The sequence below is a fragment of the Ailuropoda melanoleuca genome, chromosome 5 (genome assembly GCF_002007445.2).
Source record: "Ailuropoda melanoleuca isolate Jingjing chromosome 5, ASM200744v2, whole genome shotgun sequence".
NCBI lineage: Eukaryota > Metazoa > Chordata > Mammalia > Carnivora > Ursidae > Ailuropoda > Ailuropoda melanoleuca.
In genome coordinates this window covers 29,920,325-29,948,276 of record NC_048222.1, presented here as the reverse complement: position 1 = coordinate 29,948,276, position 27,952 = coordinate 29,920,325, and the positions used below count along the sequence as shown (strand labels likewise).

General features: G+C 45.2%; 1 protein-coding gene and 1 long non-coding RNA gene across 8 annotated transcripts in view; one reads left to right on the top strand and one right to left on the bottom strand.

The window, feature by feature from the left end:
• Window positions 1–27,952, bottom strand: part of ANKS1A (ankyrin repeat and sterile alpha motif domain containing 1A) — a 176,425-nt gene that overhangs the window by 56,494 nt on the left and 91,979 nt on the right. For all 7 annotated transcript variants that reach the window (XM_034660577.1, XM_034660576.1, XM_034660579.1 and 4 more), the window contains 2 exons: window positions 25,839–25,965; window positions 11,520–12,109 (listed from right to left, as the gene is read on the bottom strand). In XM_034660577.1, coding sequence (XP_034516468.1) covers window positions 11,520–12,109; window positions 25,839–25,965 — 717 coding nt within the window. The remainder of the gene's footprint in view (window positions 1–11,519; window positions 12,110–25,838; window positions 25,966–27,952) is intronic.
• On the top strand, window positions 143–20,014 carry LOC117802318. The gene is made up of 3 exons (XR_004625452.1): window positions 143–488; window positions 9,517–9,653; window positions 19,950–20,014. It is a non-coding gene; the product is annotated as an uncharacterized LOC117802318 (long non-coding RNA).

The following is a 27,952-nucleotide window of genomic DNA, read 5'->3' as shown; positions in this document are numbered from 1 at the left end:
AAGACCTACATTGATTCAGCCAAAAAGCACAACAGGGGAGAGGCTCAGCGGTGTCTCCGAAGCAGGAAGCACCGGCAGAAGCTTCCTGAGGCAACATGCAGCTCTCAGTCACTTCACAGAGCAGCTTTGTGTAAGGCGTCCTGATGAGGGTATAGGGGCTCTGGAGGGGTCACGCATACAGTCCTTGATTTGGGCTCACTGACACATTCCTCTCCTTAATTTTTCAGCAGACTAGGAGGCAATCACACTCCTTGATGAGGCGTATTAGGTGCTGTATGACAAGTAAGATCTCATCATGCTGTATAATGCAATCTGTAATGATGTCACACAACTTCAAGAGGACTTGATGACCTGGATGCATCAACGGCCAGGACAGATGCAGCTTGAGAACAAGTCATCTGAGGAAGAGGAGAAGGAACTGGGGTGCCTGGTAAGGAAACAAGGTCTGAGAGCAGGAGGACATAACTGCAGCTTCAACTGAATAACTGGTAAGCGGGACAGTGTGCCTGACCCTCAAGGGAGAACTGGAACCGATGGGGTGGAAGGCACAGATCTTAGCTGGAAATGAGAAAGGTTTCCTGAGATATCACACAAATAATGATGGACTGCACAGGTGGTCACTTGGAGTTTCCAAGGAGAAGCCAGAATTTCCGTTTTAGAGAACACGGAAGTGACTGTCTTTAAGGCAGGAGCATGACATGGTAATTCAGATTTCCTCCAATTTCTTAATTGGAGAATTTGCTTGAAATTACCACATCACTCTGCAAGTCCCAGACAAAATAAAAACAAAAGCAGAAAAGATCCCAAACCTAAGAGTCCTCCATCTGGGAAGGGAAAGAAATGCTTTGAGTTTTAACAGTGAAATGAAAAACTCATGTTTTCTCTCAGGAGTTCCCTCTCCCAAGTCACTCTCCTTTATATGCATGACAACATTTCTGTCTGGAGTTGGGGAGGAAAAGTAAGATAGTACTGTGATAAGTTGGGTCGAAACAAGAGGAATTGAAAAGTAACTGTAAATTAATGCGAAAACAAAACTTCAGCTCACTTCTACACTAAATTTGATTTTACTAAGAAAAGAAAAGAAAGAAAAAAAAAAAGGAAAAGGAAGGAAAAGGAGAAAGAGAAAGCAAAGGAACAAGCAGAACCCAGAAAAGAAAAATAGTGTTTTTTCAACATATGAAAAGATGCCGACCTCACTCATAATAAAAAAAGACACCCACTTTAAAATTGTACCAAGATAACATTACCAATCTGTTAACCAAAAAGAGATAAAAAAGCCGACGACCCCCAGGTTTGTGGGGTGTCGAGAAACAGGCTCTCTTTAGAGTTGTGTGAGAGTAAATTTAACATGCATAAACCCTTTACCACAGCTGTTTATCCTCAAGAAATTTATCTTAAAATATCCTTTGTATAAGGATATGCATTGCAGTACTACTTATAATTAGTAGAAACTAAGTAACATCCAAATATCCGTCTAGGGAAAACTTTAAAATAAATGGTTAAGTATATCCATACTGTGGAATCGTATGAAATATAAAAAGAAAAGTAAATACTTTATGTACTTAATTAGAATGATTTTCAAAAATATATTATTAAATGAAAAAAGCAAGGTTCAAAGCAGTGTGTAGAACATGGCACCACTTGTCTTAAAACTTGACGTCTAAAATGCTTATAAATGCACAAATATTTCTAGAAGGATACTAAAAAACTCAGGAGACGATCTGGGTGTCTGGAGGTCACGGAGGGAGGCATTAAAAAAATTATATGTTCTTTGGTAACTTTTAAATTTTAGCCATACAATACTGGGCATTATAACTTTAAAAAAAAAATCCCCAGTGTACAAAAATTCCATTTCCAGGGCTGGCTTTGCCTAAACACCTATATGAAGTTAGACAGGAAAGCTGTTTAAGACAACTATTCCCTCCCAGAGCACAGGTCAACACCTTGGGTTTTGGCAGTTCCTACCCTTGAAGTACTCTCCTCGGCCACTACACCCGAAATCCCATGGTGGTCCCTCCTATCCTCTGGGTCAGCAAAGACGGCACAGCCAGTCCCTGGAGATACTTCTCCAGGGTCGTCCACCTTCCGGGTGTCAGTGAGGGAAGCTATTCCCCCACAGCACACTCCAGGACTGCACGCCCACTGCATAACCGATACAAGGCACTCCTCCCACGGGTTCGCGGGGGTGGCTCTGCGGAAGATGACCAGCTCCACAGTGGAAAGGAACGGGAATATTTACACAAACCACACCATTTCAACTGAGTTTATGATGGCTTCCTGGCTGCTTAAATCAGGACAGGCAAGAACAGACTGCCAGACAAATTGTCATTTGTAGGCCCCTAGTGAGCTTAGGCAGTTTACCACCTGTCCAGACAAATAAACACACTGCCTTGAGTTATGGACAGGTGGGCCCTGTGGCGCCGGAGACTGGGTCATTAGAGCGCGTGAGCAAGACAGAGTGGGATGCCGGAGAGAGACTGCTTAGCATCTCGGCCCTCCCCACGATCTTCAGGCCACAGGCATCCTTCTTATCCACTGGCTACTCACCTGCAGGCATCAAAAGGGAACATCCATGGGAAGACAGTGGGACAAAGAAAAGTAAAGGAACCCTAGGCAGGCAGGGCAGCCATCCACGAAAACACAGAGCCGAAAGCACAGAGCACATCTCTGAGGGTGGTGGCATAACACTGGGGTCCAGAAAAGAGCTCTGTGTTGTGGGGAGGTCCAGATTAGCTGCTTTCCTCCAGTCTTCTAGAATAAAAAAGCCCGTCCCTCACTTTCTGGCCAGGTAATTACTTAGCTGCCACTCTGACTGCACGGCGTATCTCTCAACAAATTAAACTTCTCTGGGGCCGATTCATTTCATGGAGGAAAAACACACAGAACCGTAGTTGTCTTGTGAGAATATACTGAAGCCAGCCAGTTCTGCTACACTTCACAGGGCTGGCATGAGGGCTAAAGCAGCCAGCAGCATGTCGTCTGGGCAGCAGCACAGATAGACCAGAGGCACCAAAATGCCTGGCATCTTGACCCCAAGCAGACGCAAGCCCGCATGCACTACGCATTCACTAACCCGGCAGCCATAGTCCCTGTGCATGGCTGACCGTGACCGAGACGTCCCCCACCCCCAGGCGGACACACCAGAGATAATGTCATTCACCATCTGAAATAACACAGAGCCTACACGTATACACAAGTGTGCATGTATGCAGAAAAAGACGACCTCCATACCTGGTGTCTAAGAAGCTCCCTCTACAGCGACCTCCCTAAGTCCACCCTGGGTCAGAGAACATCTGAGGCTCCCAGCATCTCCTTCTCTAACTGGCAGCAGTGATCTGTTTGGAACCTGTGGGCTTGACTACTAAGAGGAAGCATTTCAGATTCATCAGGCCACCAGCTGTTACGATGCCTTCCCAGGCACCAGCGCCACTTCTGAGTTCCGAAACGATGGTGCTGATACTCACACTCACCTGCCCTGACTCCTTCAATCCCTAATCATCTGTCCTCCTCTCACAGAATCTCTGCTTTTTAGGTTCCTGGCATCTTTTGGTCTAAATAATTTTGGATTTCCTTTGCCTTGCTTTATAATCCTGGTTTTTAGATTTTATTTCTGCTTTGAGAATGTGATGCATCCATCAAAATGTAATTCCTAAGACAATAACCTAGAATCCAACTTTTCTACCACAACCCACTCACTGATCCTTGCCCAGGATGACAACAAGGACAGTGAACAAGTTTGAGAGATTTTTTTTTAAAGTTTTATTTATTTAAGTCATCCCTACACCCCACGTGGGGCTCAAACTCACGACGACTCCAGATCAAGAGTAAGTATGCTCTTCCGACCAAGCCAGCCCGGCGCCCCCAAGTTTGAGAAATTCTTGCAAATACAGATTTCATTCTACTTCAGTAGCTTAAGAAATATATGTCTGCATGTACATAAATATGCACATGTGGACACATGCATGTACGCATATATGTATAAAAAGTCATCCAACACAAATTACTAGAAAAAAGGGGGAAAAAACAAGATGAGAAAAGAAGCGGGTGGCAATACTGGCTAAAAAGAGGAAGTTAAAAGTAAAAGCCAAGTAATAAGATATATTTGTAAGACACTGTAAGTGTAGAACGGAATTTCAAATTTGTCTGACTGGAGAAATTAATCAACAGAAAGCGGCTTGCTGGCTCAGCTCAGGCCACGCCCCACCCCACCCCCACCACACTCTATCCGTCCTCTCAGCTTTATTTTTCTCATTAGCACTCTTCTCACTAACTAGCATACTACGATTTTACTTATTATCTTCTCTCCTTCCCCTCTAGCTTTTTAGAATGTCAGTTACACGATGAGGCAGGGGATTTCGTCTGTTTTGTTCACCGTTCATTCCCAGTTACTGGAATAATAGAATACCTCAAACTTAGCAGGTATTCAACAAATTAGTTGAATGAACGAAAAATTCTATTAAAAATATGCTTCAATTTTATATTATTGTTGATTTTGTGAAAATACCTCTACTTGATTCTCAAACACAATTGCTTAGAATAATATAAGACTAACTACTATTGTCTACATAATATAAAATCACTCAGTCTGTATCCAACTGATGCCATTACTAGAAGAAAAGAAGGAAGACAGAAACAAAACCAGAAGCAAAGTATATAAAAAGAATGTCCCAGAAAACGTTCCTGTGATTCTTGACATCTGTATGCACTAGCATTAAAGATCAAATTCTTCTCATATATTCACTGACATCCACTGTCACCCAAGCTTTTGGTCTGGTGTTTGAAAAAACAAAATGTAAGGAAACAAAAATGAGTCAAGAAGGGAAGTTCTCATCTTCTGGCAATTTCACAAATACCACAAAATCCCTACCTGGTCCTTGATGGTGCTGTGCTGATGGAGCTAAATGGAACCAGGCCGTTTCTGAAAAGACAGGGGGCAGACAGTGTGGATGGGTGGCATGGGGGCAAGGAAGTGAGCTAACACCATGAGCAGTAAAGTGCTCTGTAGAATATAAAAATGAGTGAACGCTGGTGAGAGGGTTAAAAAGAGAAAAGAAAAGAAAAATCCTTCAGGTGGAGAAGGCTGGGTAAAGGCTATCAGAAAAGTCTCTCCTTGATGCCACTAGGAAGGAAAAGAAGGAAAAGTAAATGAAGAAAGTAAAGAGGAAGTAAAAAGCCAGGAAAGAGCATAGAGGAACAGGGAGGAATGAGCAAAGGAAATGAAAAGAAAGCAGCAGCAGGAGTGAAGAGGTAGTAAAGCAGCCAGGAAGAAAGCTGGAGAGGAGAGGGAAGAAGGGAAATGCGGACAGGAAAGATAAGAGCCAGCCCCCCGCCCCAGTCCACCATGCAAAGTGAAGTGGCAGCCGCAGGGAGGGCGCCCTTCCAGGCCGGTGCCAGCCGCCCTGCCCTTGCTGGCACGCTATCCACTTGGAGGCATGATGTCACCAAGGGCAGTCTGGTGGGGTGTAGCAGGGGTCAAGCACACCAGTCCTCTCCTCACTAACTGTAAAGCCAGGACTAACGTTGGCTTATTCAATAACGCTATGTATGGGGTTCTATTAGCACCAAGGCCATGGAAATGCCTGTATGTATCTTTTTTTAATCTGGGCTAACCAAAATCACTTGGATTGATCAGATAGAAAGGGAAAACTGTTTACTCAGGGCTGCCTCAAAACTAAGATTCTTTTTAAAAAACAAAACAAAAAAAAAGCCCTCAATCTTACCAGGCCACTTAAAACCAAGGGAAATTTCGAGGTTCTAGGACAAAAGTTGTGACTCCTGTGTATGCAGGGAAACAACTAAACAGACACTTCAGGCTCCAATTTGTCCCCAGAGGTAGGAGTATCACATTCGTGTCCCCAGTGGGCTGGCCACGCTCAGCCAGAAAGGCTACACAGCATGTTGTTTACATCATAAAGAACAATACAAACTGCGGACTGTGGTATGGAAAGTTCAGCCATTGTCAGCACAAACTCAAGCTCCAATCTTTTTATTTTACATCCAGGCCATTCTTTTCTAGCACCCCCAACCCTCAAGGGTTAAAAGCAACCCAAGCCTCTGTGGAGTTGAACCAATCAGCTTTTCTCTTGATGACATCATGCCTCCAACTGGACAGTGTGCCGTGCCCAGAAGGGTGGGGTGGCTGGAACCAGGCCCTTCGGCCTGGAAGGGCGCCCTCCCTGCCGCTGCCACTTCACTGCTCACCGAGGGATCTGAGGGCCAAGGGTCCCCTCAGCTACCATTTCAGGTGAAACCGGGACGTGCCCCAAATCCCCAAATCCCTGGGTGGAAATGATTCTCAGCTCATACAAATGCACAGAAAGCACGGGTCCCTGCTCTTCACCCTTTTCCCACTTGTTTAATATTTATGAAAGCTGATTACAAAACACAAATTTATCACTTAAGCCTTCAGCCAAGTTTTAAATTACTCAAATGTTTATGCTAAGTAGACAAGCAGCCTCCTGCGGTTTTGTCTTTCACAAACTTCAATCCCATCCCATTCAAAGACAGGTAGTGAGAGACCTATCTGACCCCAAAGACGACATACATTCAAGCCACAATCAGACCAGAAGGTCATTTTTGTTCTTCTTAGGAGGTATTTATTTCAGACGTTAATTGCTGCTGCCGCCGTGTGCACTCGCGGGTGCACCATACAGCGCAGAGACAGCATGGAAGTACATCTAGGAGATGGTGGTTCTGGGGCACACAGCTGAGGCGCTGACGACACGGCCACCTCTGGAAAGGAGAACAGGCTTCTTCCCTATAGTCGGAGGTGGGAGAGGCTTCAAGGCAGATGATGAATTTCTCCTGCTTTCCAGCATCCTGAATATCCACACCTCTGGCTCCTCCGCAAATGAAGATTAATTTACAATTTACATGCATGAGCCGTGTTTACTGGTCCAGCACACAGCCATCTCGGATAGAAACAGTGCTACAAATGTCCGTATGGCTCAGGGTCCCCTCAGGAAAAAGATGGCACATACAAACTGGGCAACTGAGCTTAATAAGGGGATTATTTATACAGATTTGGATAGGGTACAGAGAATGCAACAAGGGAGGCGAGTGAGTCACAGCCAGGAGCCCCAGGCTGGGAGCGTCAAGGGGAGGGACTGATTACCAGAACCCAGAGACAGCAGCTTTAGGGAAAGGTCCCTCATAGGAGAGATGGTTTTTAGGAGGGGGGATACAGCCAACCCAGGATTCCTCTGACCTTGTGATGCGGGCCACACAGATGCACCTTCTGGGGCACACAGGCAGGTAGAGAGGGGTAGAGAACATGCCTGAAGGCACATGGAAGATGCCCTGCAAGGTGTCCCACATCCTGGACCTGGAGGGCAGCTCAGACAACAAACAAACTAGCCCCCTGACACAGCCACACAACAGGATACTGTGCCTTTCACAATTCAGGTCTGAATCCGGGTCTTATGGATGTTGCCACGGTTAGATACCCACAAAATGCAGTAATCAGGGGGCGCCTGGGTGGCACAGCGGTTAAGCGTCTGCCTTCGGCTCAGGGCGTGATCCCGGTGTTATGGGATCGAGCCCCACATCAGGCTCCTCCGCTATGAGCCTGCTTCTTCCTCTCCCACTCCCGCTGCTTGTGCTCCCTCTCACTCTGTCTCTATCTCTGTCAAATAAATAAAATCTTTAAAAAAAAAAATGCAGTAATCAGGTAAGACACATAAATTATAAATCGGTAAATACACTAAGACTCCAAATTTGGATATACGTCAAATGTGAACAGAGGTTAACCTGTAGAGAGACATAGGTGATTTTCCCATTTCTAATCTATATATTTTTAAAGTTGTATTGGTGGACAGCTTTTCCGTTTACCTTCTATTATGCCCCTATTCTGTTAGGCATCATCAAGATAACAAGGAATGCTTTGATTTTTGACTGGTGAACAGAAAAAGTATCTACTGAAGCTTGGATTTTGATCTCCTTTTAGCTGGAGCTCTTTTCAAAGCAAACTCTATTATTTTTTGTTCCCAAAAATCTAACGGAAACTAGGGAGAATGCTAGTGTCTTAAGTTCATCTCAGAAGTTCACCTTAACCAGGCTAACTTTCCAAAGTCCTCTCGTTCTGGGTAATCAAAGAGGGCTGCACAAAGCACCTGTAAGGAGCGGTCCGTATTTGGATAAAGTGACCCCCAATCTACCAGCTGTGCAGGTCCCCCAGCTACAGAGCATCAGCCCCAACAAGCAGCCCGTCAAGTAGCCTCTGGCGGCCATGATACAGAAGAAGACATTGGAAAAATAAACAGTAGAGAGGGCTGCACATTCCTTTCCAACTTTTCTCCTCTACGGGAGTTAGCAGGAAAGCTCTTTAATTTCTCAAAGAACAATGGGTTGCTAACTGCCCTACTTCCCCAGGCTGGGCAGGCTCTTCTGTCCCTGGGGTGGCCCAGAGTCACGCAGGATGTCACCAGGTGAGGGGCTTAAACTCCACTGTGTTCCTGTCACCTCACTAGCACCAGACAAGCCCCCAAAAGTTCTGCCTTTCTTAAGTTCTGAGGATACTCTGCACCTCAGTTCCCATTCTCCAAAGCTCCAGGCTAATGATAGCTATAAGAGGAATAGCTATCATTTACTCAATACTGTATGCATAGTAAGAACTGGGCTAGGCACTTAAACATGTGTCTAACTGGTAAAAAACGCCTCTGAAACACAGACTTGACTGCCTGTTTCACAAATACCAGTAATGACGGTGAGGCTTTCTGAGGCCACTCATGCGACAAGGAGGGGTTGATGGTGGAGCCGAGGTTCAGAGCTGGATCTGCTGACTCTGGAGCCTGAGCCCTGTGTATTACCCTGCACCGCCTTCTAGGAGCAGCCTGGCAGACTTGCCCGCAACTCCATCTGTGCTGAGACCACAGCTGCCCGGGCCCCAAGGTGAGGAGCCAAGCTGGACCCAAGCTCCTTCACAGCAGCTTTCCCCAAACTCCTGGGGATCTAGTGGTGACAAAGAAAAGAAATCAAGCACAAGATACGGCAAAACAGCCTTCAGCACTGGCTAGGGGTAGGGTGGGGAGCAGCCATTAACTAATGATCTGTTCTAGGAAAGTCTGCCAAAGGCCTGGGTCTAGGGCCGACCACTGGAGGAAACACTTCTGAAGTTTCTCTTTCGATAGAGATAGCCACAAAAACCAAGTATAATATGACTCAAAAACAATGATGAAGGATTACGCATAAAAGGGCCCTGTTAGTATTCTCTATATGAGCAAATCACAATCTTCTGAATTCTTTCCAATAAGACCTCGGTTGCCTTATTGGGTTTTCGAATTTAAAGTGTAACAGTGCTTTTGGTCATTCAGTCGCATTACAGACCGGCCCAGGACAACCAGACCCCAAACAGTCCCTGGATTCACTGTAGCCCCCTGCGAGCTCTACCTGCAAAGGAAATGTGCGCATCTGAGCCTCCCGTCGCTAAGGTGCCAAGAGACAACTAGTGTGTTCGCTCGAACAGCAAACTTCCATTAAGCTGGGCCGTGCTTCAGTGATTTCATGTTTTTTCTCCAGGAGGAAACGGCGGAGCCCATAAGACTGCCTGGCAATGCTGCGTGTTAACAGAGCATGGAAATCCCGTGGCGAATCACCCAGTGCTACTGACCTCTTGGGTGAAAGGTACGCTCAGGAGATGGAGCCAAAAAGAAGAGGTAATTCATTTGACTGGAAAAGCTGTCTTCCAGCACATTTGAAGGATTCTGAGATACTGCCTTGATATCAAACCAAATATTCACTTCTCAGCCTCATGTTCAGTCTCCTCTCACTCTCTACCTTTATTTCTTTTTAAGATCTTATTTTTTAAGTAATCTTTACACCCAACCTGGGGCTTGAACTTAAAACCCTGAGATCAAGAGTCGCACGCTCCACCGACTAAGCCAGCCAGGTGCCCCCTACCCTTATTCCTTATGCTCCCCTATACGAACCCCACTCTCTATAGAAACCAAAGGACCTAAGCTTTCCCAGCTCCACACCTTCACTCACACTATTCTCTCCACCAGTGCCCTTTCCTCATTCCCCTAGCTTCAATCTGGTTTTCCCCAAAACGCTTCTTTAATTCCACGTCAAGTTCTGCATCACTGGGATCTTTCCTGAAGCCCCCTCCCACCCTCTGTCTCACCTCTTGTCGCCACCCTCCCCACCCCCACCGATGTTTCTCTCCATCGGCCCTTCCTCCGATTTCAGGGCACACTGCACTTCTCTTACTTGTAAACTGCCTTATCCTATCCTTGACTGTAAATGAGTAAAACTCTGTTTTGTCTGTTTTGAAAAACAAAGGCAGAGCACACGTTCTAGCTAGCGTGCTACACACAGACTCGAGTGTGTATCTCCCACGGGTCAAGAGCTCTGTCACTCAAACTGACTTTCCTTTAAGCGGTCTAGCGTCTAGTCCAGGCTCACCCAATCCTGGTTTCTGAACCAGTGAAAACTTCTGTTGCACAGGACTCCTCAGTCCCCGACTATGCAGAGTCCTCAACCTCATCTTATCTGGAGATAAGAGTGCTGTAGGAATTGCCCCCACCCTGTTCCCACGCCGGGAATGGGATTCACTTTGGTTTATATAACTTCGCAGCTGCAACCTGAATAGATCTGGGTAGGGCATTTAGTCTACAGATTGCTCAAACGGACGCGTCAGCTGCACTGTTCCCCTCCTCTTCGCGAGCTAAATTCATCTCTTGAAAATGTTCCTGGGAGACAGACCCAGTCCCCTTCAAAGGCAGCTCCCTCTCAAAAAGAAGCCTGCAAGGGTAGCGCTCTAACATTCTCTGGGTGTTTACCAATCTCTGAGAAACACATTCTTGTGCCCAGTAAGACATGTCACAGTCACTGAAAAATATCCAGGTACATATTTCTTAACTATTCTATAACAGTGGTTATGAAAGTTAACCTGGGCCTCAGACTCCAAATGTTTTCTCCTCTCTAATCTCTCTTTGTTTTTCCAACCACCTAGCCCTCTGCCTCATCAACCCGGGAATGTGGGACGGGCAGAACGCTTCTGCGGGGAGAGGCGTTTGGTCTTCCAGGGGAATGCAGTAGGAATCATCACGGAGGAGCAGAGACTAGAAAAGCCCCCTACTAATCCCCTTTCAGCAGCGTCTACAAAAGCCCACCCCTCTTACCCCCTCCTAGCTGACCCCAGGTCTTTCCTCTTCCTCCGGAAGACTCATACAAAGTTTTCTTCAGGGTTAGATGACTCCCCGGATGGTGGCTAATGGGATCCAAATATTTTCAAACAGCATGTCATTTCTAGGAACTGCCTCTCCCTTAGACCTGTCTGCTTGGGGCCACCACCCTCCAGTTTAACCATGAATGGACCTATCCTTTGCCATTTGGGCAATAAGATCCCCTGCCTGGCAATTTGGGGCTTGTCTCGTCACGGCTGTCAGAAACACTATGGTCACAGTGCAAAGGAGCCAGGGCAACGCTGGCCCACATGTCCTGGTCCCGGGAGTCGGCACACAGGGGAGCTGTGGTGGGCTGTGGCCAGCCCAGCTCCCTCTGACATCACGTGGCCTTACCTCATCCCACTCCGAGGCAAAGGAGGGCGACTTCTCCAGCCTCTTCTTCCCGATGCTGCAGTTGGACAAGGACTCGCTCCGGCTCCCCATTGTAGCGTCCTCCGTGGGTGAGCAGGTCAGGAGATCAGAGTCAGACTTGGACAAGCTGCGGCTGAGTTTGAGTTCAGCTTTGGGTTTGCTGGTGGGAGGGGCTCGGCTCCTAGCCCCACTCCAGTCTCTTTCTTCCTCGGCACCACCAGGGTGTTGAGATGCTGTGTGAGTCAAAGTTTCGGGGTGCGATTGGCTGTTGGTGGTGGGCAGGCCAGCCGGGTAACCCACTCTCTTACTCTGGTCCAGGACACGGGGCGGGGAGGCTCCAGGAGCGTGCACACCCGTCTCCTCCAGCTGCATGCTGGCCTCGTGACAGGCGCCCTGTGTGGGGGACCCTTCTTGATGGCTCTGGCCAGTGGCAGAGAGCAGCTGGAAAGGGTCCTGCCCCACCTCACACACCGGGGAGGAGCCGTGGAGGAGACCTGAGAACTGCTCTGGGACCTGCCCGTCCTGCCCCTCCGCAGAGTCCTGGCTCCGGCTGCTGCCGCTCCGCCTGTGGTCTTGGAGTGGACGGAGAGACAGAGAAATAAAAAATTAAACGTGGCAAAAATCAACAAAGTTCCAATGCAGCGAGTGAACGGCAGGGCTGAGGAATTCAACAACAGGGAAAGAGAGAGAAGCTGGATGGGCTGGAGAGAGGGCAGAGGGAGAGAAGAAGAGAGAGGAAGGAAGAAAACAGTTTCGTATTGTTCTTAATGTTCAATTTGTACCCAAAGTCAGAGCATTTATGAAATTCCAAACACTGGCCTGATTAATGCTATCTGGCAGCCTTCCCTGTTGTTAGGTTTCTGTTAATGTTAACGACCAGACCTTGCTATATAAGGCGAGAAGTGCTAACTATATCCTACAGAAAGGACAGGAGTAAGGAGACAGAGAGCAAACACGGAGTAAAAGTGAGAAAGAGAGAGAGAGAGAGAGAGCCAGCGAGCAGGCGAGACTCACTCCTGGAACATCTGATACATTTCCATAAAGGCCAAAGTGTTATTTAGAGCCACTCGCCCTCCCTTCCTTTGGCAAACAGCAACAGAGGGGGAAAAAAAAAATGGAGGTCATGATCCACAACCTGCAACTTCTGGAATTCTTTAACTGAATGTGCAAAACAAAACAGCAGAGAAATAACCGCTTCCTTCCTCACAGGGGGGCTGTTCAGGGTTCCACGCCTCATCCTTCCTTCCTCAGGGAGCACTTTTTTTTTTTTTTTTTAGAATGTGCACATCTCACTCCTTCCAAAGCCTCCCAGCTGCTCCTATTTGTTTAAGTTTAACCTCAGTTGATCCACTGAAAACAAAATGGTCTAATTTGTCAATGCCAAGAAACATTTGCAGTTCTCTCAAGACCTCCTCAACGGCCCAGAAATCTGACACTCCTAGCTCGTGAAGCCAACTACTACTGTATACTCACCCAAGATAGCAAACACCTCTGCCCTGGAGTGGCATAAATAACTGACCAATTCAGAGTCCAACATCAGTATCACACTGGGACACCCAAGGGGCTCGCCCTGCATGAACTCAGACCCATTAGAGATTTTCACCCACATCAGCAGGGTAGATTAACCACTCTGTGCCCAGTACTAGCTCACATTCCTAAGCTAATATTCAATGTTGTTTTCTCTGTAAGTGGAATCAATGGTATAGATACCAAAGGATTCCCTTGTCTGCCCAAAACTCCCAAGTACTGTTTATGAGTTCAGAGAATCTTAGAACCCAAAGGATCAAGTTCAATTATTTTTACAGATGAGGAATCTAAGGCCCTCAGGCCTTTAGTGGTTTGTCCAAGGTGGTGGGGAGAATACTTTAACCTAGGCTTTTCTGAACACCTGGCTCTGGTCCTGGCTGTGCTGCTCTCTAGCTGTGTGGCCTTGGCACTGATCTCATCCTGCTGGGCTTCACTATCTAAAATAAGTAGGATGGACTGCACAGTCTTTAAAAATCCCTTTTATGTTACAATGGTGATGAGAATCCAGGTCTCCACCATACAGTGATGGCAAACTTCTCCCCTTCAGGGGGTGCTGCAGATCCCTGCCTGGGTACTTCTTCTGCTACTGCCTACATAGCACCCACCCTCCCTCACCAGTGTACCTGCAGCCCAAGGTTCCCGGAAGCTTAGTTCCACAACTAAATACGGTCATCAGGTGAGGAAGGGTGAACTTTATAAACACGATCCACTAAAACACAGTCTTCACTGCCCCGTGCACAATGCCAAAGTCCCACAATGCTGGCTCTTCCAAGACAGCCTTTAAGGAAGGACCCCAACAACCAGTTCTCATATTGTACCCACCAGCCTGAAGTCTGAGCAGGGACATGGTTCCATTCACCCCACTCTCTCGAGAAGAATGGTTCAGTCTCCACAGCCTGTTCAGCTTTTGGCAAGCCTGCTGAGGCTGCAAGGGGGAAGCCAATTAGCTCCTCTTTATGGCTCTGATTACTTATCCACAGGAGTCCAGAAGTATGAACTTTGCCATCTCCTTCCTCTACACTTGACTGCTTCAGGATTTTCACACCCCTAACTCACAAACTCTATACCCCAAAGGTCAGGTCCAGAACACTGAACAAGCACTGAACAACTGGAATCATTTCTCTAGGGAAGAAGAAATGCTGCATACGTAAGAGTTCCATCCAACTTAACTCAGCCCCAGGAAGCCATGACTTCAGGACTATGAATTCCACATATGACAACTGGCCGCCAGAACAAAGCTGCCCTGCAGCGTTGCACAGTGGGGCCGGAGAGGATGACACATGACCCTCTACTGGTGGTTCAGACCAACAGCACTTCCTAGGAGAGGCTGACGGGGAGAGTCAAAATTGCTACCTCTCGGACCATATCCACATGGCCAATGTCCTACAGATTCTGGCCCAAGGTGCAACGTTCCTCTGACTGCATCTGAATACAAAGAGGACTTTGGTAACAGGAACACGGGCTTCTATTCCTTTGTGTCAGCATCTGGCTCCTTATTTCTCAGTATTTTAGGGAGGGAGGGGAGTCCAACAACAAAAGAGAAACACCGGAGCCCAGAACTAGGAGTTAGCCTGGCTCACAGTGCCTGGGTGGACCTCGGAACCCAGGCCACAGAGAATGTTCTGACTGCTGCTGTGGGAGCTGACAATGAAGGCCCTGTCTAACAGCCACCCATTCATGCTAGCCATCAATGAAGAAAGAGAGACAGATGCCAAGAGCTCAATTCCAGACAGATGCTGGGGGAAGGAAGTAGGCAGAAAGAAAGAATGGAAACTTATGGAGGGGAAAATATGTGAAGAGGAAAAATTTCTGAAGGCCGTAATCCCATGAGGGAAAACAATCTAACAATACTTTATGGAGTATAAGAACTCATGGAAAGGAACTCTTATGATTATGTGACCTACCCAGGCAATTCCCTAGGAAAGACATCTTGGTATTTGAAAAGGTTGTCAAGATCAAAGGTCCTCAGGATCTTAACAAGCTGGTGTTCTCTTCCCCATAAAAACCATAGCTAAGACTAAGCTAGATACCCTGGCAAATCAACAGGTAGGAAAAGACCTACTCAGTGGTCCCTTCCTTCTGTAAAACCAGGATAATATTAGGCCTCTCAGGGACAGGTGGTAACAATATAATGTACTGATTACGAGCCAGATCTTGAGCAAATTACTTAACTTCTCTGTGCCCAGAATTCTCATCTATAATTTTGGGATCATGATAGTACTGACTTCATAGGATTGTTGTGAGAATTAAATTATACGTGTCAAGCATTTAGAACCACACTGGGCACATGCCAGCTCTCAAGAGATGTTAACAATTACCATTGCTCTCCACACAGGATCCATTACAATGTACTTCGCTCACAGATAAGCCCAACAACTAGTCAGCTGCTCACAGGTTTGTCGAAAGGACCACCAAAGACAGCGTACATGATGCGTACAAACATCCACTGACTTCATTATCCTTACAACTCTCGACAGCAGAAGCAAGGGCCAGACGGTAATACTGTGAGAAAGAGGAAGTGAGAAACGGGCCCCAGGACTGTGGCTATGACTACGCATTCCCTCATGAGCGTGTGCAAGATGTCTGCCTTCAAGGGGCACCCAAGAGATGAAGACACTGAGTTTCTCAATGGACTTACCAGCCATCGGAAGAAACTAGCATATACAGAAATGACTAGAATTCAAGGCCAAAATTAATAGGTGCTTTAAGAAAAATACAACCAAATGCACAGTGAGCAGGAAGAAAAGTGTGATTACTTTGAACCAGAAGGATTCTCAGAAGAGGTAGCTTCTGAGCTGGGCACTGGAGGCTTAAAGTTTAGTGGAAACACATTAGAAAAAGCAGAGACACAAGCCTCGTGCCTGGGCACTCATGGACTCTCGGACTTGCAGAAGAGAACCGTCAGGCCTGAGGCTGTCCCTCTGACTGGGAACCACTGCACTCCCACCTTAGAACACAGCTTCCAATCCTCCTCCACGCTGCCCTCAGCAGTCCCCACAACCTGCCCTTGTAGCAGAGAAACAAGGGGCCAGGACACAGGGACAGCTGCTTCCTTACTCTCCCCGTACATCAAGGCCAGCTGCTCGACTGAGCTGCACACACCAGCATGCTAATTTCCAGCCCCTCGACTTTCAATCTTCATTCATTGTGGGTGTTCATTTTCCCTTTACCCTGTGAGCTGCTGAAGCAAGGGGTCTTCTGTGCTGCATTTTAATGATGATGATGATGATCCACGGGGATCTCAAGGGCTTCTGAATAATAACATTTTAACATTTACACATTTTCAGCCACCCCCCACCCCGCCGTCTGTTTAGATTAGGGCTAAAAATTGCAGCTTGTGTGAGAACTTGGTAAGTCAAATCAACCCTCTGACCCAGAGAAGGTTACTCCAGTTACCCAGACTGTTCTGCTTTCTTTGTTCCATTAGTACTGGAACCCTCCAACTGCCCAGTCACCGCAGTGAGCACCAGAAACTGTGTGTCCAGGACATGGCCACTTGTGGAGAGTCACCATGTTCTCTTCAGAAGGAAGGTGCTGACTGGGTTATGCAGACACTTGCTGGCGATTGTGATCTGATAAGACAAGTAGACCCAGAGTCCATTCTCTGGTCCATGGCAACCAGAGAAACAGAAAGAGACCTGGACTGGAATTCAGCAGGCCCAAGTTACAGTCCCAGCCCTGTGATTTTTTTTCTTTCTGGGTCTTTAAAAAATAAAAAATAAAAAGGAAAGGCTGGGATGCACTCTCTAGGGCTTTGAGATTTAGTATGATTTGACTCTGATTAGATAGACGAATCTTCCAGTTCTAGGGTGTTAAGAACATGAAGAGTAGCAGGGCCCTGGATAAAAATGGTTTAACCTCATGGCTAAACAGGCTTTGGATTCAGCCAGACTAGGGCTTAAGACCCAGCTCTAACACCGAACTTCTTCCTCATCCACTGCACGGCTATAAAAATAGCCCCCCCAGCCCGGAAGATTTGTCATGAGATACACAATGACCTAATCAGCGTAGATGGACTCAGCACATGGCCGCCCCTGAGAAGCATTCATTAAACGGTAGCTGCTATCATTATCATCATTCTTCATTTACAACCATTTCCGAACTGCTCTTCATGCTAACACTGCACACAGAGGCTGGTTTCCTTTCTCCCGACTCTGCAAAAGGAGCCTGGTTTCTCCTAAGTGGCTCTGCAAACTAGACAGAAGAAAACTCCACTGGCGGGGAAGGTCCAGTAGTCTTGCAAGTTTAGTACGGGGTGACGTGTAGCAGCACGGGGGAGAATCTTCAGGTTAGGACGCATCTCTACCCACTGCAGCTCCCATAGGTATAGCCCAGCTTTGGGACTCAGGACTGTTCTACCTTGACTTGGTCCTGACTACCTTACAGCTCCCCCATTTCCTTAAACTCCTCTTGGAGAGTCTGTTCACTCCCTGTTGTTGGACCTCTGGCCCCCAAAATTTCCCTATTCTGTATACGAGCTCTGGTTGGATCACTTTCCAACCAGCCATGACACTTAACCGTGCCAAATTTAATAGCACACTTGACATCTCTGTTTCCCTTGATCTTCTGCCAGTTCCAACACTGGGTATTCACAACCATTTGCTCTCTTCTCCAGTTGCTGGAATGTTGAGCCCCGCTGAATACTCATGAAACAACTGACTGAGTCCTCTACCAGTTTATTTAACTCAGCTGGCTTCCAACAGCTACACTGTGTTAGGTGGTACTTATTCTACGCTGGACACCCTGTTACGCATTTTTTTTTTAAAATATTCACAACAACCACGGGGTAAGAATATGTATCCCTACTTTACATGTAGAGCTTAAAGAGGTTAAATGACTTCCTCAGTCACCAGCCAATACGTGGGAGAGCAAGAATCCAAGTCGACCACCAGGCCCAGCCACCCTTTTACTCATCTCTTGACAAATGCGCTATCACCGTAGATGGATTCCTCATTTCTCCCACCCTTTTCAGACTGTCATCTTTCCCACAGCGCCTGTACTCTTGGATATAATCACACCAATTTCCTGAGAAGACTCAGATCAGACAAACCTCTTAACTACTCTCAGTGCCGTGTCAAAACTTGGGGATAACTTAATCTCTTCCCACCTACCTCAGAGAAGTCTCTCCCCAGTCTTCAATTTATCAGTGGCCTTCTAACTGCTGAACCCTTCTTCTAGTCTTCCTTTGTCTAGCTCTTTCTGTATCATCTGACACGGTTTACGGGTTATCCCCGGGACTCACTCTCCCCCTCTTCTTGGTCAGAGGATTTTTTTTAGATTGGCTCACAGTCACCTACATTAGGACTACACTTCTCAGCTTCTTTGTAGTTAGGTATAGTCACATGACCAAATTCTGGCCAATAGGTTATACCTGAAAGTGATATTTTGAAAACTATCTTTAAAGTGCCCTCCTTTCTCCCCTTTCTTCCTTCCTGTGCTGACAGCGTGAACTTGAACAGTCATCTTGAACCATGAGGTGGCAGAAAGAGACTGGTTCCTTGATCATCATGAACGGCTATGCTAGCCCTGAACTCCTTACTTCTGGACTTCTATCTTGTTTAAACAACAGTTATTTTGGGGTTCCGTTGCATTCAGCCTTGGCTTCAATGGCACAGCATTATCCTGGTTATTTTCCTATGTTTCTTTACACCCTTGTGCTTCTAAATATAGGTTGTATTCTTGACTTCTTCAATCTGTCTAGTTTTTCCCTCACCAATGATTAATCTTTTATGTTACCCATCAACTCAACTTAGATGATCCATGAATCTGCATTTCTAATCTCTCTCTCTTGAACACGAGACACACATTTCTAAGTATTTATGAGTATCTTTACCTCCTAGTACCTGAAACGCCTCAAACTTAACATATTCAAAACTGAACTTAACATCTTCCTTCAAATGTGTCCTTCCTCAATCCCCTATTTATTAGTTGCATAATATTTTCCCAGGCTCAAAACCTCAGAATCATCCTTAATACCCTCTCTTCTTGATTCTTCCACATTTGATTGTAAGGTCCTGTTAATTCCCCCTCCTCAATACTTCCACCATCCATTCCCTCCCTTCCTATCACTTCCTCCTATACCTCTAGTTTGGACCCTAATTTCCTTTAAGAGATTCCTTGAAGTCTCTTGTCTTCAAAGTATTCTTGCTTCCAGTCTCTCCCAACTGCAATCTAAGACTCCACAATTATACATATTTAAAGCATGGCTTCTATCCTACCATCTCACTCAAAAAGCTTCAACAACACTGCGCTGTCTTTGGAATAATGACTGACATTTGAGATCCCATACTCTACAACCAGTTCTTTGTTCTGGCCAAACTGGATTACTTACCACTCTCCAAACATGAGCTCTATCATCTCCCAACACCTTATTGTTTTTTATGCCACTCCCTCTGCCTGAAATGCCCTCTCCTTCCTCCTTATTTCTGCCTAGCAAGTAGAATTCTCTGCTTTTGGGTTTAACTCAAATGCTACTTCCTTCACAAAGCCATCCCTGATCTCCTGCACTAACATAATTTATCCCTCTTTTGAACTGCAAAATTACTTTATACCATATTACAGAATTTTAACATATTCTGCCCTTTTATGTATTTTATATATATCTCACATATACATATGTATATAAATGGCTGTCAATACATTTCGTGAGAGAAAATATAGATGTATAGTTCACAAGGCTTGCACTTGTTCCACAATGGAAAGAAAAACAAACTATTCCAACTCAGAAATATAAACTGATTGGAGCAAGACAGTCATACAGTAGGGCTTTTGGCAGGAGCTCCTCTAATACAAGGAGGTGAGAGAAGACGAAGCTGCTGAAGGTAAGGCTTAATTATTAAACTGTCTCATTTACATTTTCTTTTTTTTTTTTGCCTTTGGGGAAAGCATCCAAACTTACTCCTTGGAATTGATCACGAGAAGCTGGCCTGGTCTTCCAGGTAAAGATGGTGGATTGAACACAGATACCTAACCTATCTGGTCTTCTTCCTGAAGTCTTACTAAACCAAATGTGAAAATGGGACTGCACACGGACGCACATCTGAGAATATCAAGCTGGCAAAGGGAAAAGCCAAGGGTTACACTACAGAATTCCCTAAAGGCTCGGGAATTGGCAGCGCTCTGGATGCGGGAGCAGAGGGAGAAGCTAACATTTTCCTCCCCTCCAAGAGGATTAAGGTCTTCCTGCTCATGCATTAACTTCACTTAGATCTAAATGCACGGCTCTCAGGAATATTGACTTGCTTCTAAAAAACCTCAGAGTGTAGCTATGTGCCAAACAGTCCACATGTATCACTGTCTTCAAATAATTATTCATCACTGCCCTCTGCTAAGTAACCACTTCACCTGGACCTAAGCACTATTAGTGGATGCTGCAGAAAAGCACCACAGAGAACAATGATTTTTAGAGCTCTTGGCTACCTTCCCATTTGCTATCAAACCTGGGAAGTTGTCCATTGTTTCTCTGAAGAGTATGTCCAGAATGTCCAGTGGTCAAAGAGTTAAATACTAAAGAGAAATAAATGGCTATGCTATGCGAAACTGGAAACACCGTTCTCATTGCTTGTTATGCTAGCCCTGAATAATGATATTAGGAGGCTTCTATGTTGGAAATCATTTAAATAACAGAGGAATACCTAGTTGGATAAAACTACCATAAAACCATCTGGGCCTAGTACCTTTCTGGAGGGATGAGTTTTCTACTTCATGGATTGCTTTCTACTTCTGTCAGTTTTTGTTATATCTACTGACATAAATGGCAATCCAGCAACTGCAGAATTATCATACATAGTGCAAGATGCTTAGTCACCAAGCACTAAATGCCACTGGAAACCCCATGCTATCAGTCATTGTAATGGACCAGTAAGTATCCCAGACAATTCATCCAGCAGATGGCAGCAACTCTAACCGCAAAAATTTACTTCTATAAACCTTTATTATTAATTTTTAAAGTCTCTAAATTTGTGCTTATATGTGTGCTTTATGTTATTCCTACATGTTGTGTTCTTTTTCCTCTTTCCTTGATCAGAATTATCAGAGATCTTTAAAAAACAAACAGGGGCGCCTGGGTGGCACAGCGGTTAAGTGTCTGCCTTCGGCTCAGGGCGTGATCCCGGCGTTATGGGATCGAGCCCCACATCAGGCTCTTCTGCTATGAGCCTGCTTCTTCCTCTCCCACTCCCCCTGCTTGTGTTCCCTCTCTCACTGGCTGTCTCTGTCTCTGTCGAATAAATAAATAAAATCTTTAAAAAAAAATAAAAAAAATAAAAAACAAACAAGTTTTCATTGTAATGGTCAAGTCTACTGCCTTTTTTTTTTTACTTCATTATTTCCACTTTTCATATTTTTTTCTTTACTGAGGTGTAACATGCATACCATAAAGTATGTGAAGTATGCTATCTGCTTTTATCTTCATTAATTCCTCGCTGCTACTTTCTCTTGCTTAAGTTTTAGTCTATTTATTTATTTAAGTGGGGGCATAGAGGCCTACACAGGGCTTGAACTCACGACCCTGAGATCAAGACCTGAGCTGCGATCAAGAGTCAGACACTTAATCAACTGAACCACTCAGGTACCCCAGTCTTTGTTTTATAACAAATAAATTTAAAGATATAAACTTTCCTCTGAGTATCACTTTGGCCCAATATTATCAGTATTTACATGAAGTGTTTCCACTACCATTAATTAATTTCTAAGTAGAAAAATAGGGAGAAAAAAGATAGGCACCTCATAGACCATCTAACAATAATGACAAAGACGCTCAATTTCACTAGATCAGGCAAAGGCTAATTACAAAAGATGTCTCTTTGGCTTATCATGGTGAAAACATGAAAGAGCGCTAATACCCCAGGTTGGTGAAGGAATGGGAAAGCGTGTGCTCATTAACCAACAAGGGAGGGCAATTCAGCTTTACCAGTTAGATCTAGACATGCACCTACACTCTGACTGGCTAATTCTACTTTCTATCAATGTCTTTTAAGAAATACTTTTGTAAGCATGTAAGAATATGTGTACAGGATGTCCACAGCAGCTTCAATTATAACCGAGAAATACCAGAGGCAATGTAAACACCCATCTACTAGAGACAAACATTCAAAAAGAATAAGGTAGATCTTTAAGAACTTAAAACAAAATTGTACCCATGATCTACAGATAAGGTAATTAAAAAAACAAGTGTGCAAAACACTGGTGAAATACGACCCCATTTTAGGTTGTTAAAAACAAACAAAATGATCTCACAGAGTCACTTTTAAAAAAAATAAAGATAGCACACGGCCTGAAGCAGACACTATACTTTCAAATTACGTCCCTTCCGGCAACTGTGAGTATCAGAGAGGTGACAGGACTGGACCATTTTACTTGTATTCACTTCTGTATTATTTGAATTTCCTTTTTCCTGGGAGCTAATACAAATGTACTTTGAAAATGTACTTTAAATAATCTCCCATCCCACCTCTCCTGCCATAGGTTCATGAATTACAGTAAGGAGGGATGAAAACTCTGGTAGTCTCATTAACATGGCCTTTTGAGAACTGATGAATTAATTCATAAAAGCTGCCTAAGATAATGACATTAGTGGAAAAGCAGAAAAGACTGACTGTGTACTAATCCGTAATATCATCTGCTAACTTGTCTCACATTTACCTACTCTAGCAGGCGTTCCTTCCAGACGACAGAGAAACTGGCAGAGCCCATTTTCATCTTTAATGTCTCAACTCCTTTGTCTGGAAGCTCTTTGAGTGATCCACGCAGCTTGCCTGGAGGAAGGCACACCCCACATGCTGTGGTCCAATTAAATCTGCTTCCCGCACCACCTACTCTGTAACAGTTAGCCCAGTACTGCTGAGCTGGAAGGAACCAAAGCGAAGGAGGAGGAGACATGAGGCCTTAAGTCCCCTGTGGCAGTTCCGTCCTTAACCTGGAGATCTCCTGACTTGAGGATAGAAAATTCCTGTGCTTCGCAGCCGAAGAAACCAGCCCCATTTATGAAGTCTGTCTGACTTTCTCGTTTTCTTCCTTCCAAAGGTTGAACAAGCTATCTTACAGTGGGTCCAGATCAAGTCGTTGAAAGAGAGAAAGAATTATAATCTCCTTCCTACTTGATGCTAAAAATCATTCCCTAAGAACCACTTTCAAACAGAGCATTAAGTACTTGCTCTTTAAGGGTTAATTTCAGTATGATTTATTATTAAACAACTAGAGAACGCACTGGTGCTCTACTCCACTCTCTAAATATTTTAATTAAAAACCTACCAGCATGATTAGAAGACTCAATAAGTTAAGAGAGCTCCCCAAATTGCTATATAGATTCAACACAATCCCAATAAAAATCCAGCAGGACTTTTTGTAGAAATCAACCGGCTCATTCTAAACTTCTGTATGAAAGAGTATCTAAAACAATTCTGAAAAAGAATAACAAAGTGACAAAGGCAAGAAAAGGATGGTTCTTGACAAATCATGCTGAAACAACTGGATATCCACATGCAAAAAAATGAATCTCTACCTATATATTTCACACCATAATAAAAAAAATTACCTCAAAATGGGTCGCAGACCTAAATGGATACCTAAACCTACAAAATTTCTAGAAAAAAATGTAAGAGAAAATATTTGTGACCTTATCCATAAAAAAAGAAATGAAAAGAAAAGATACATTGTCATCAAAATTAAGAACCTCTGCTGTTCAAAAGACACTGTTAAGGGAATAAAGAGACAAACTGCAGACTAGGAGAAAATTACATATCTGATAAATAGTGTCCAAAATATACAAAGAATCCTCACAACCCAATAATAAGAACACAGCAACCCAATTTTTTAAAATGAGTAAAAGAGTTGAACAGACACCTCATTAGTTACCTGGATAGAAAATAATCAATTAATAGATGTTCACATCATGAATCATTACAGGAATACAAATTAAATCCACAATGAACTATCACTACACACCTATTAGAAGGACTACAGTTTTAAAAACCTGACAATATTAAGTGCTGGGGAGGATACACAGCAATTGTAACTCTGATGGAAAAGCAAAATGGTATAACCACTCTGGAAAATGGTTTGGCAGTTTCTTACAAAGTGTGGCATATATTTACCCAGGACCCAGAACTCCCATTCCTAGTGTTTTTTCAAAAGAAATGAAACTAATGTTCACACAAAAACCTGCAAATGTTTATAGTTTTATTTGTAATTGCCAAGAACTATAAGTGACCCAAACACCCCTCAACTAGAGAATGGCTAACTGGTACACCCGTACAATGGAATACTATTTGGCAATGAAAAGTAACAAATTACTGATACACGTGACAACATGGAGGAATCTTCAGTGAATTATGCTAAGTGCAAGGCACCCAACTCAAAGGGTACATATCGTATGATTCCCATTTATAGGACATTCTGGGAAAGGCAAAATTATTGGGACTGACACAAAAGCAGTGGTTGCCAGAGGTGAGGGAAGAATGTAGGACTGATTACGGACGGACACGAGAGAGCTTTTGGTGTGACAAAACCATTCCTACCTCGACTGGGGTGGCAGTTATATAACTATTTGTCGGAACTCACAGAACTGAACACAAAAAGGGTAAATTTTACTATATTTGAATTGTAACTTTTTTAGAAAGCTCCAAAGGGAAACCATAAAAAAACCCAAACAAAACAACTACTATAAAAACGACCACAGGGGCGCCTGGGTGGCACAGCGGTTGAGCGTCTGCCTTCGGCTCAGGGCGTGATCCCGGCGTTCCGGGATCGAGCCCCACGTCAGGCTCCTCTGCTGGGAGCCTGCTTCTTCCTCTCCCACTCCCCCTGCTTGTGTTCCCTCTCTCACTGACTGTCTCTATCTCTGTCAAATAAATCAATAAAATCTTTAAAAAAAAAAAACCGACCACAAAGTTTCTGCGTGCTGGAAGAGAAACCTTTTAAACAGGACAATTAAAAATAAGGTCTACAATGTCAGACACATACGTATATGTTCTCTTTGCCACCCCCCTACCCTCTGACAGGCCCAGCAAAGGGTGTTTGAAAGAAACCATTGCACCCCCATTCTTACCGGAACTGTGACTGTCAGGATTGAAAGGAGGTGCCAATCGTGCCCCATGAAGGACCTAGTACCAGAAAGCTACAAAGAGCGGGGAGAGGCCCAGCAGTTCCTTCCAAGTGCAGTGGGAACTGAACTCCCCCTTGTTGTTCTTAGCGCAGAGGCTGTCACACATCCTCCGGCAGCACGCTCACCTCTGTCGTTGGCCTGGCTCTGGGTCCTGCAGCACTCACTCCCTCACAGAGGAAACTGAATTTTGCAGAGGCAATGAAAGTAGGCCAAGGCGACAGAGCACTCTAGTTACCGGGTGGCAGCCAATCACGGGCCCCTCCCCAGGAGTGTCTCACTCTGAGGTCAGGACTCAAAGCAGAGCCTGTGCCGTCAGCCTGAACCCCAAGGGACTGACTTGTTGGGCTTGTTTTTCTACAGCATTAACTTGAGGGTTTCTGACTTGAGACCCCAAATCAATCTCGGTCACGCCACGGGCTGTCTCTCCTTCCACAGCCATCACCTGGTCTGACCAAACCACCTCCTTGCTTCACGTGATGAAGGGGGGCAAGCCAACGCTAACACAGGGCATTGAAAATGAAAGGTCATAATACACCCACCACCCCCAACTGCTATGACACCCAACTTCCCCATCCCAAGGAACACCATTCTCTACTTCCCGCCCGGGATCAAACTTTAAAAATCCTTTTGCAGTTGTTTCTTCTGGGAGCAGGGTGGGGGTGGGGGCGTACCTTTTGGTTTTCCATCCCCGTCCATGGATCCCAGTTTCTTTGTTTCTGCTGTTAACAACAGCTCATAAGGATGTTCATCCTCTTCCCTGGCTGCACTTCCCTGAATCCAGGGTCTCATGGCCAAGACCTAAGAGAGAAAACACCACAGAACTTCTCGTGTGGGTGGCTAATACCAGGACAGGTTATGCAGAACAAATTCAAGATTATTGGCTCCTTTTTCACCAGAGAGGAAAGCAGGTGGGGAGAGAAGGTAAACAGCTCAAGTGTCACGTGGAACCACAACTGCTTTTCTAGATATGCACCTGTGCCTCGGATCTCAATGGCCTTTGATTAAAAAACTCCCCTTTTCTTACTTCATTTTATCCATCAAAAAGCCATTAATAAAATCCAAGATCCTACCTGGCCTTACCTCTCCCATCATCACAGTGTTCTGCATGGTTTCTTTTCAGCGGATAGTAGCTTCCAAGTGGTTTTTAGCTAGCGTGCCTCACAAAGGCCTTCTTTCTCCACAATTCTTCCCTAATATGCACACATACTACCCCAAGGCTGGAATCCTTCGCACCTTTTCAAAAGGGAATCAAATGACTTCTGACTGACCCTGAATGACTGACATTTCCCCGAAACGAAGTGCTCCATGCATCCTTCTCTATTTTTGTGAGCCTTTCTTCACAGGTCCTGAGGGTTACAGAGAAGTTTCTCTCAAAAGCCAGCTTCCTACTACATTTATGGTAATACAAGTTTAAATTAATTACACCAATCTCTATTCTGAAAGAAGTCAAATGGCTAGGCAGTATGAATTTCAGCGGGGGAAAAAAAGCAGCCCTACCTATGGAGAAATCCCTGATCCAGGCAGCCAAGTGTCTCCGATGGAATAACTGGACCAGAGCTGGCTTCTATTACCTACCAACTAGGTCTAGGCACCCGAAGGCCATGTGGCCACAGCTAGTCATGGTACCAAGGTGGTCAAGCCTCCTCCTCAAACCAGGCCGGAAACACCATAATTAGTGCCACAGACACACTGAGAGAGAGAATGGAGATCCCTGATTTAGAGGATCATTCTGGCTCATCTGTCCTAAGAATCCAATGCGTTTCATAGGCAAATTAAGAATAATCATGTACCAGCTATTAGGAGAGTGAGCCAAAGCACGAAATCTCTTCTCGAGCAGTTTGGCTAGGAGAAGCAATACATTACAAACAGAGTGGTTCAGGGGAACTCCCGAGTCCACCTAACAAATAATGGTACCCTAACAAATGTGATTCCTTGGTACACGCAGAAACCTCCTCCTTCAGACACGCCCCACAGCTCACTGGAAATAAATCAGGTTTGTGGTTCATCAGGGCTTCGCTTCTTGGAGACACAGCTCACTGTGTTGCAGCCTAATGAGACAACAAGGATTCTAGCGAGCAGCCCCCCACTAAATGAGAGGCTGCCGCTCCTGTTTGGTAACAAGGCTGCCACTCTAAAGGCAGAATGACAGTCTCTTTCTGAAATTCTGCTAGGCACAGCAGGAACCTCCACTTTGCTGAAAGCCACCTGGAAGCTAAAAGCTATTTCATTACAGCCAGCCATTTGCCTGTATTACTTATTCCTTTCTCCTCTTCCTAGGAACACAATTAAGGGAACAAAGAGGGACCATTAAGCAGTTCGTACAGTGTCAACTTAATACCACAGGCTTTACAGACAGGAATTTGTGTTCTGTAGGTTTACACACCCATAGCTATCACTTAGCCAGAGCTCTGGAAATCTGATTCTGTGAGTGTTCTGCACACAGCAAGGGCCCTCACAGAGCCCCAGGCATGCTACTCTGAAAGGCAGTTGACAGTCTGGATACCCAGCCTATAATATCCTTTCTTCTCAAGAAGGACAGCTGATGACTTCCACCTGGAAAATCAGGCCCCCTAGACCTCCGGTCACTCTGTGCCTGGCTCCCGAGTACGACAACCAGGAGCACAGCGCCAGCAAATGCTAGAGCCAGATCACTCCAATCACAGCTAGAGAGCACCTGGCTCCAGCTCTTTCATTTTGCAGATGCCCAAACCGAGTTCCCAGACAGGTCCAGGGACCTGCCCAAGGTTACACAGAGAGCAACCAGCATAGCCAGGGCCATAAAATT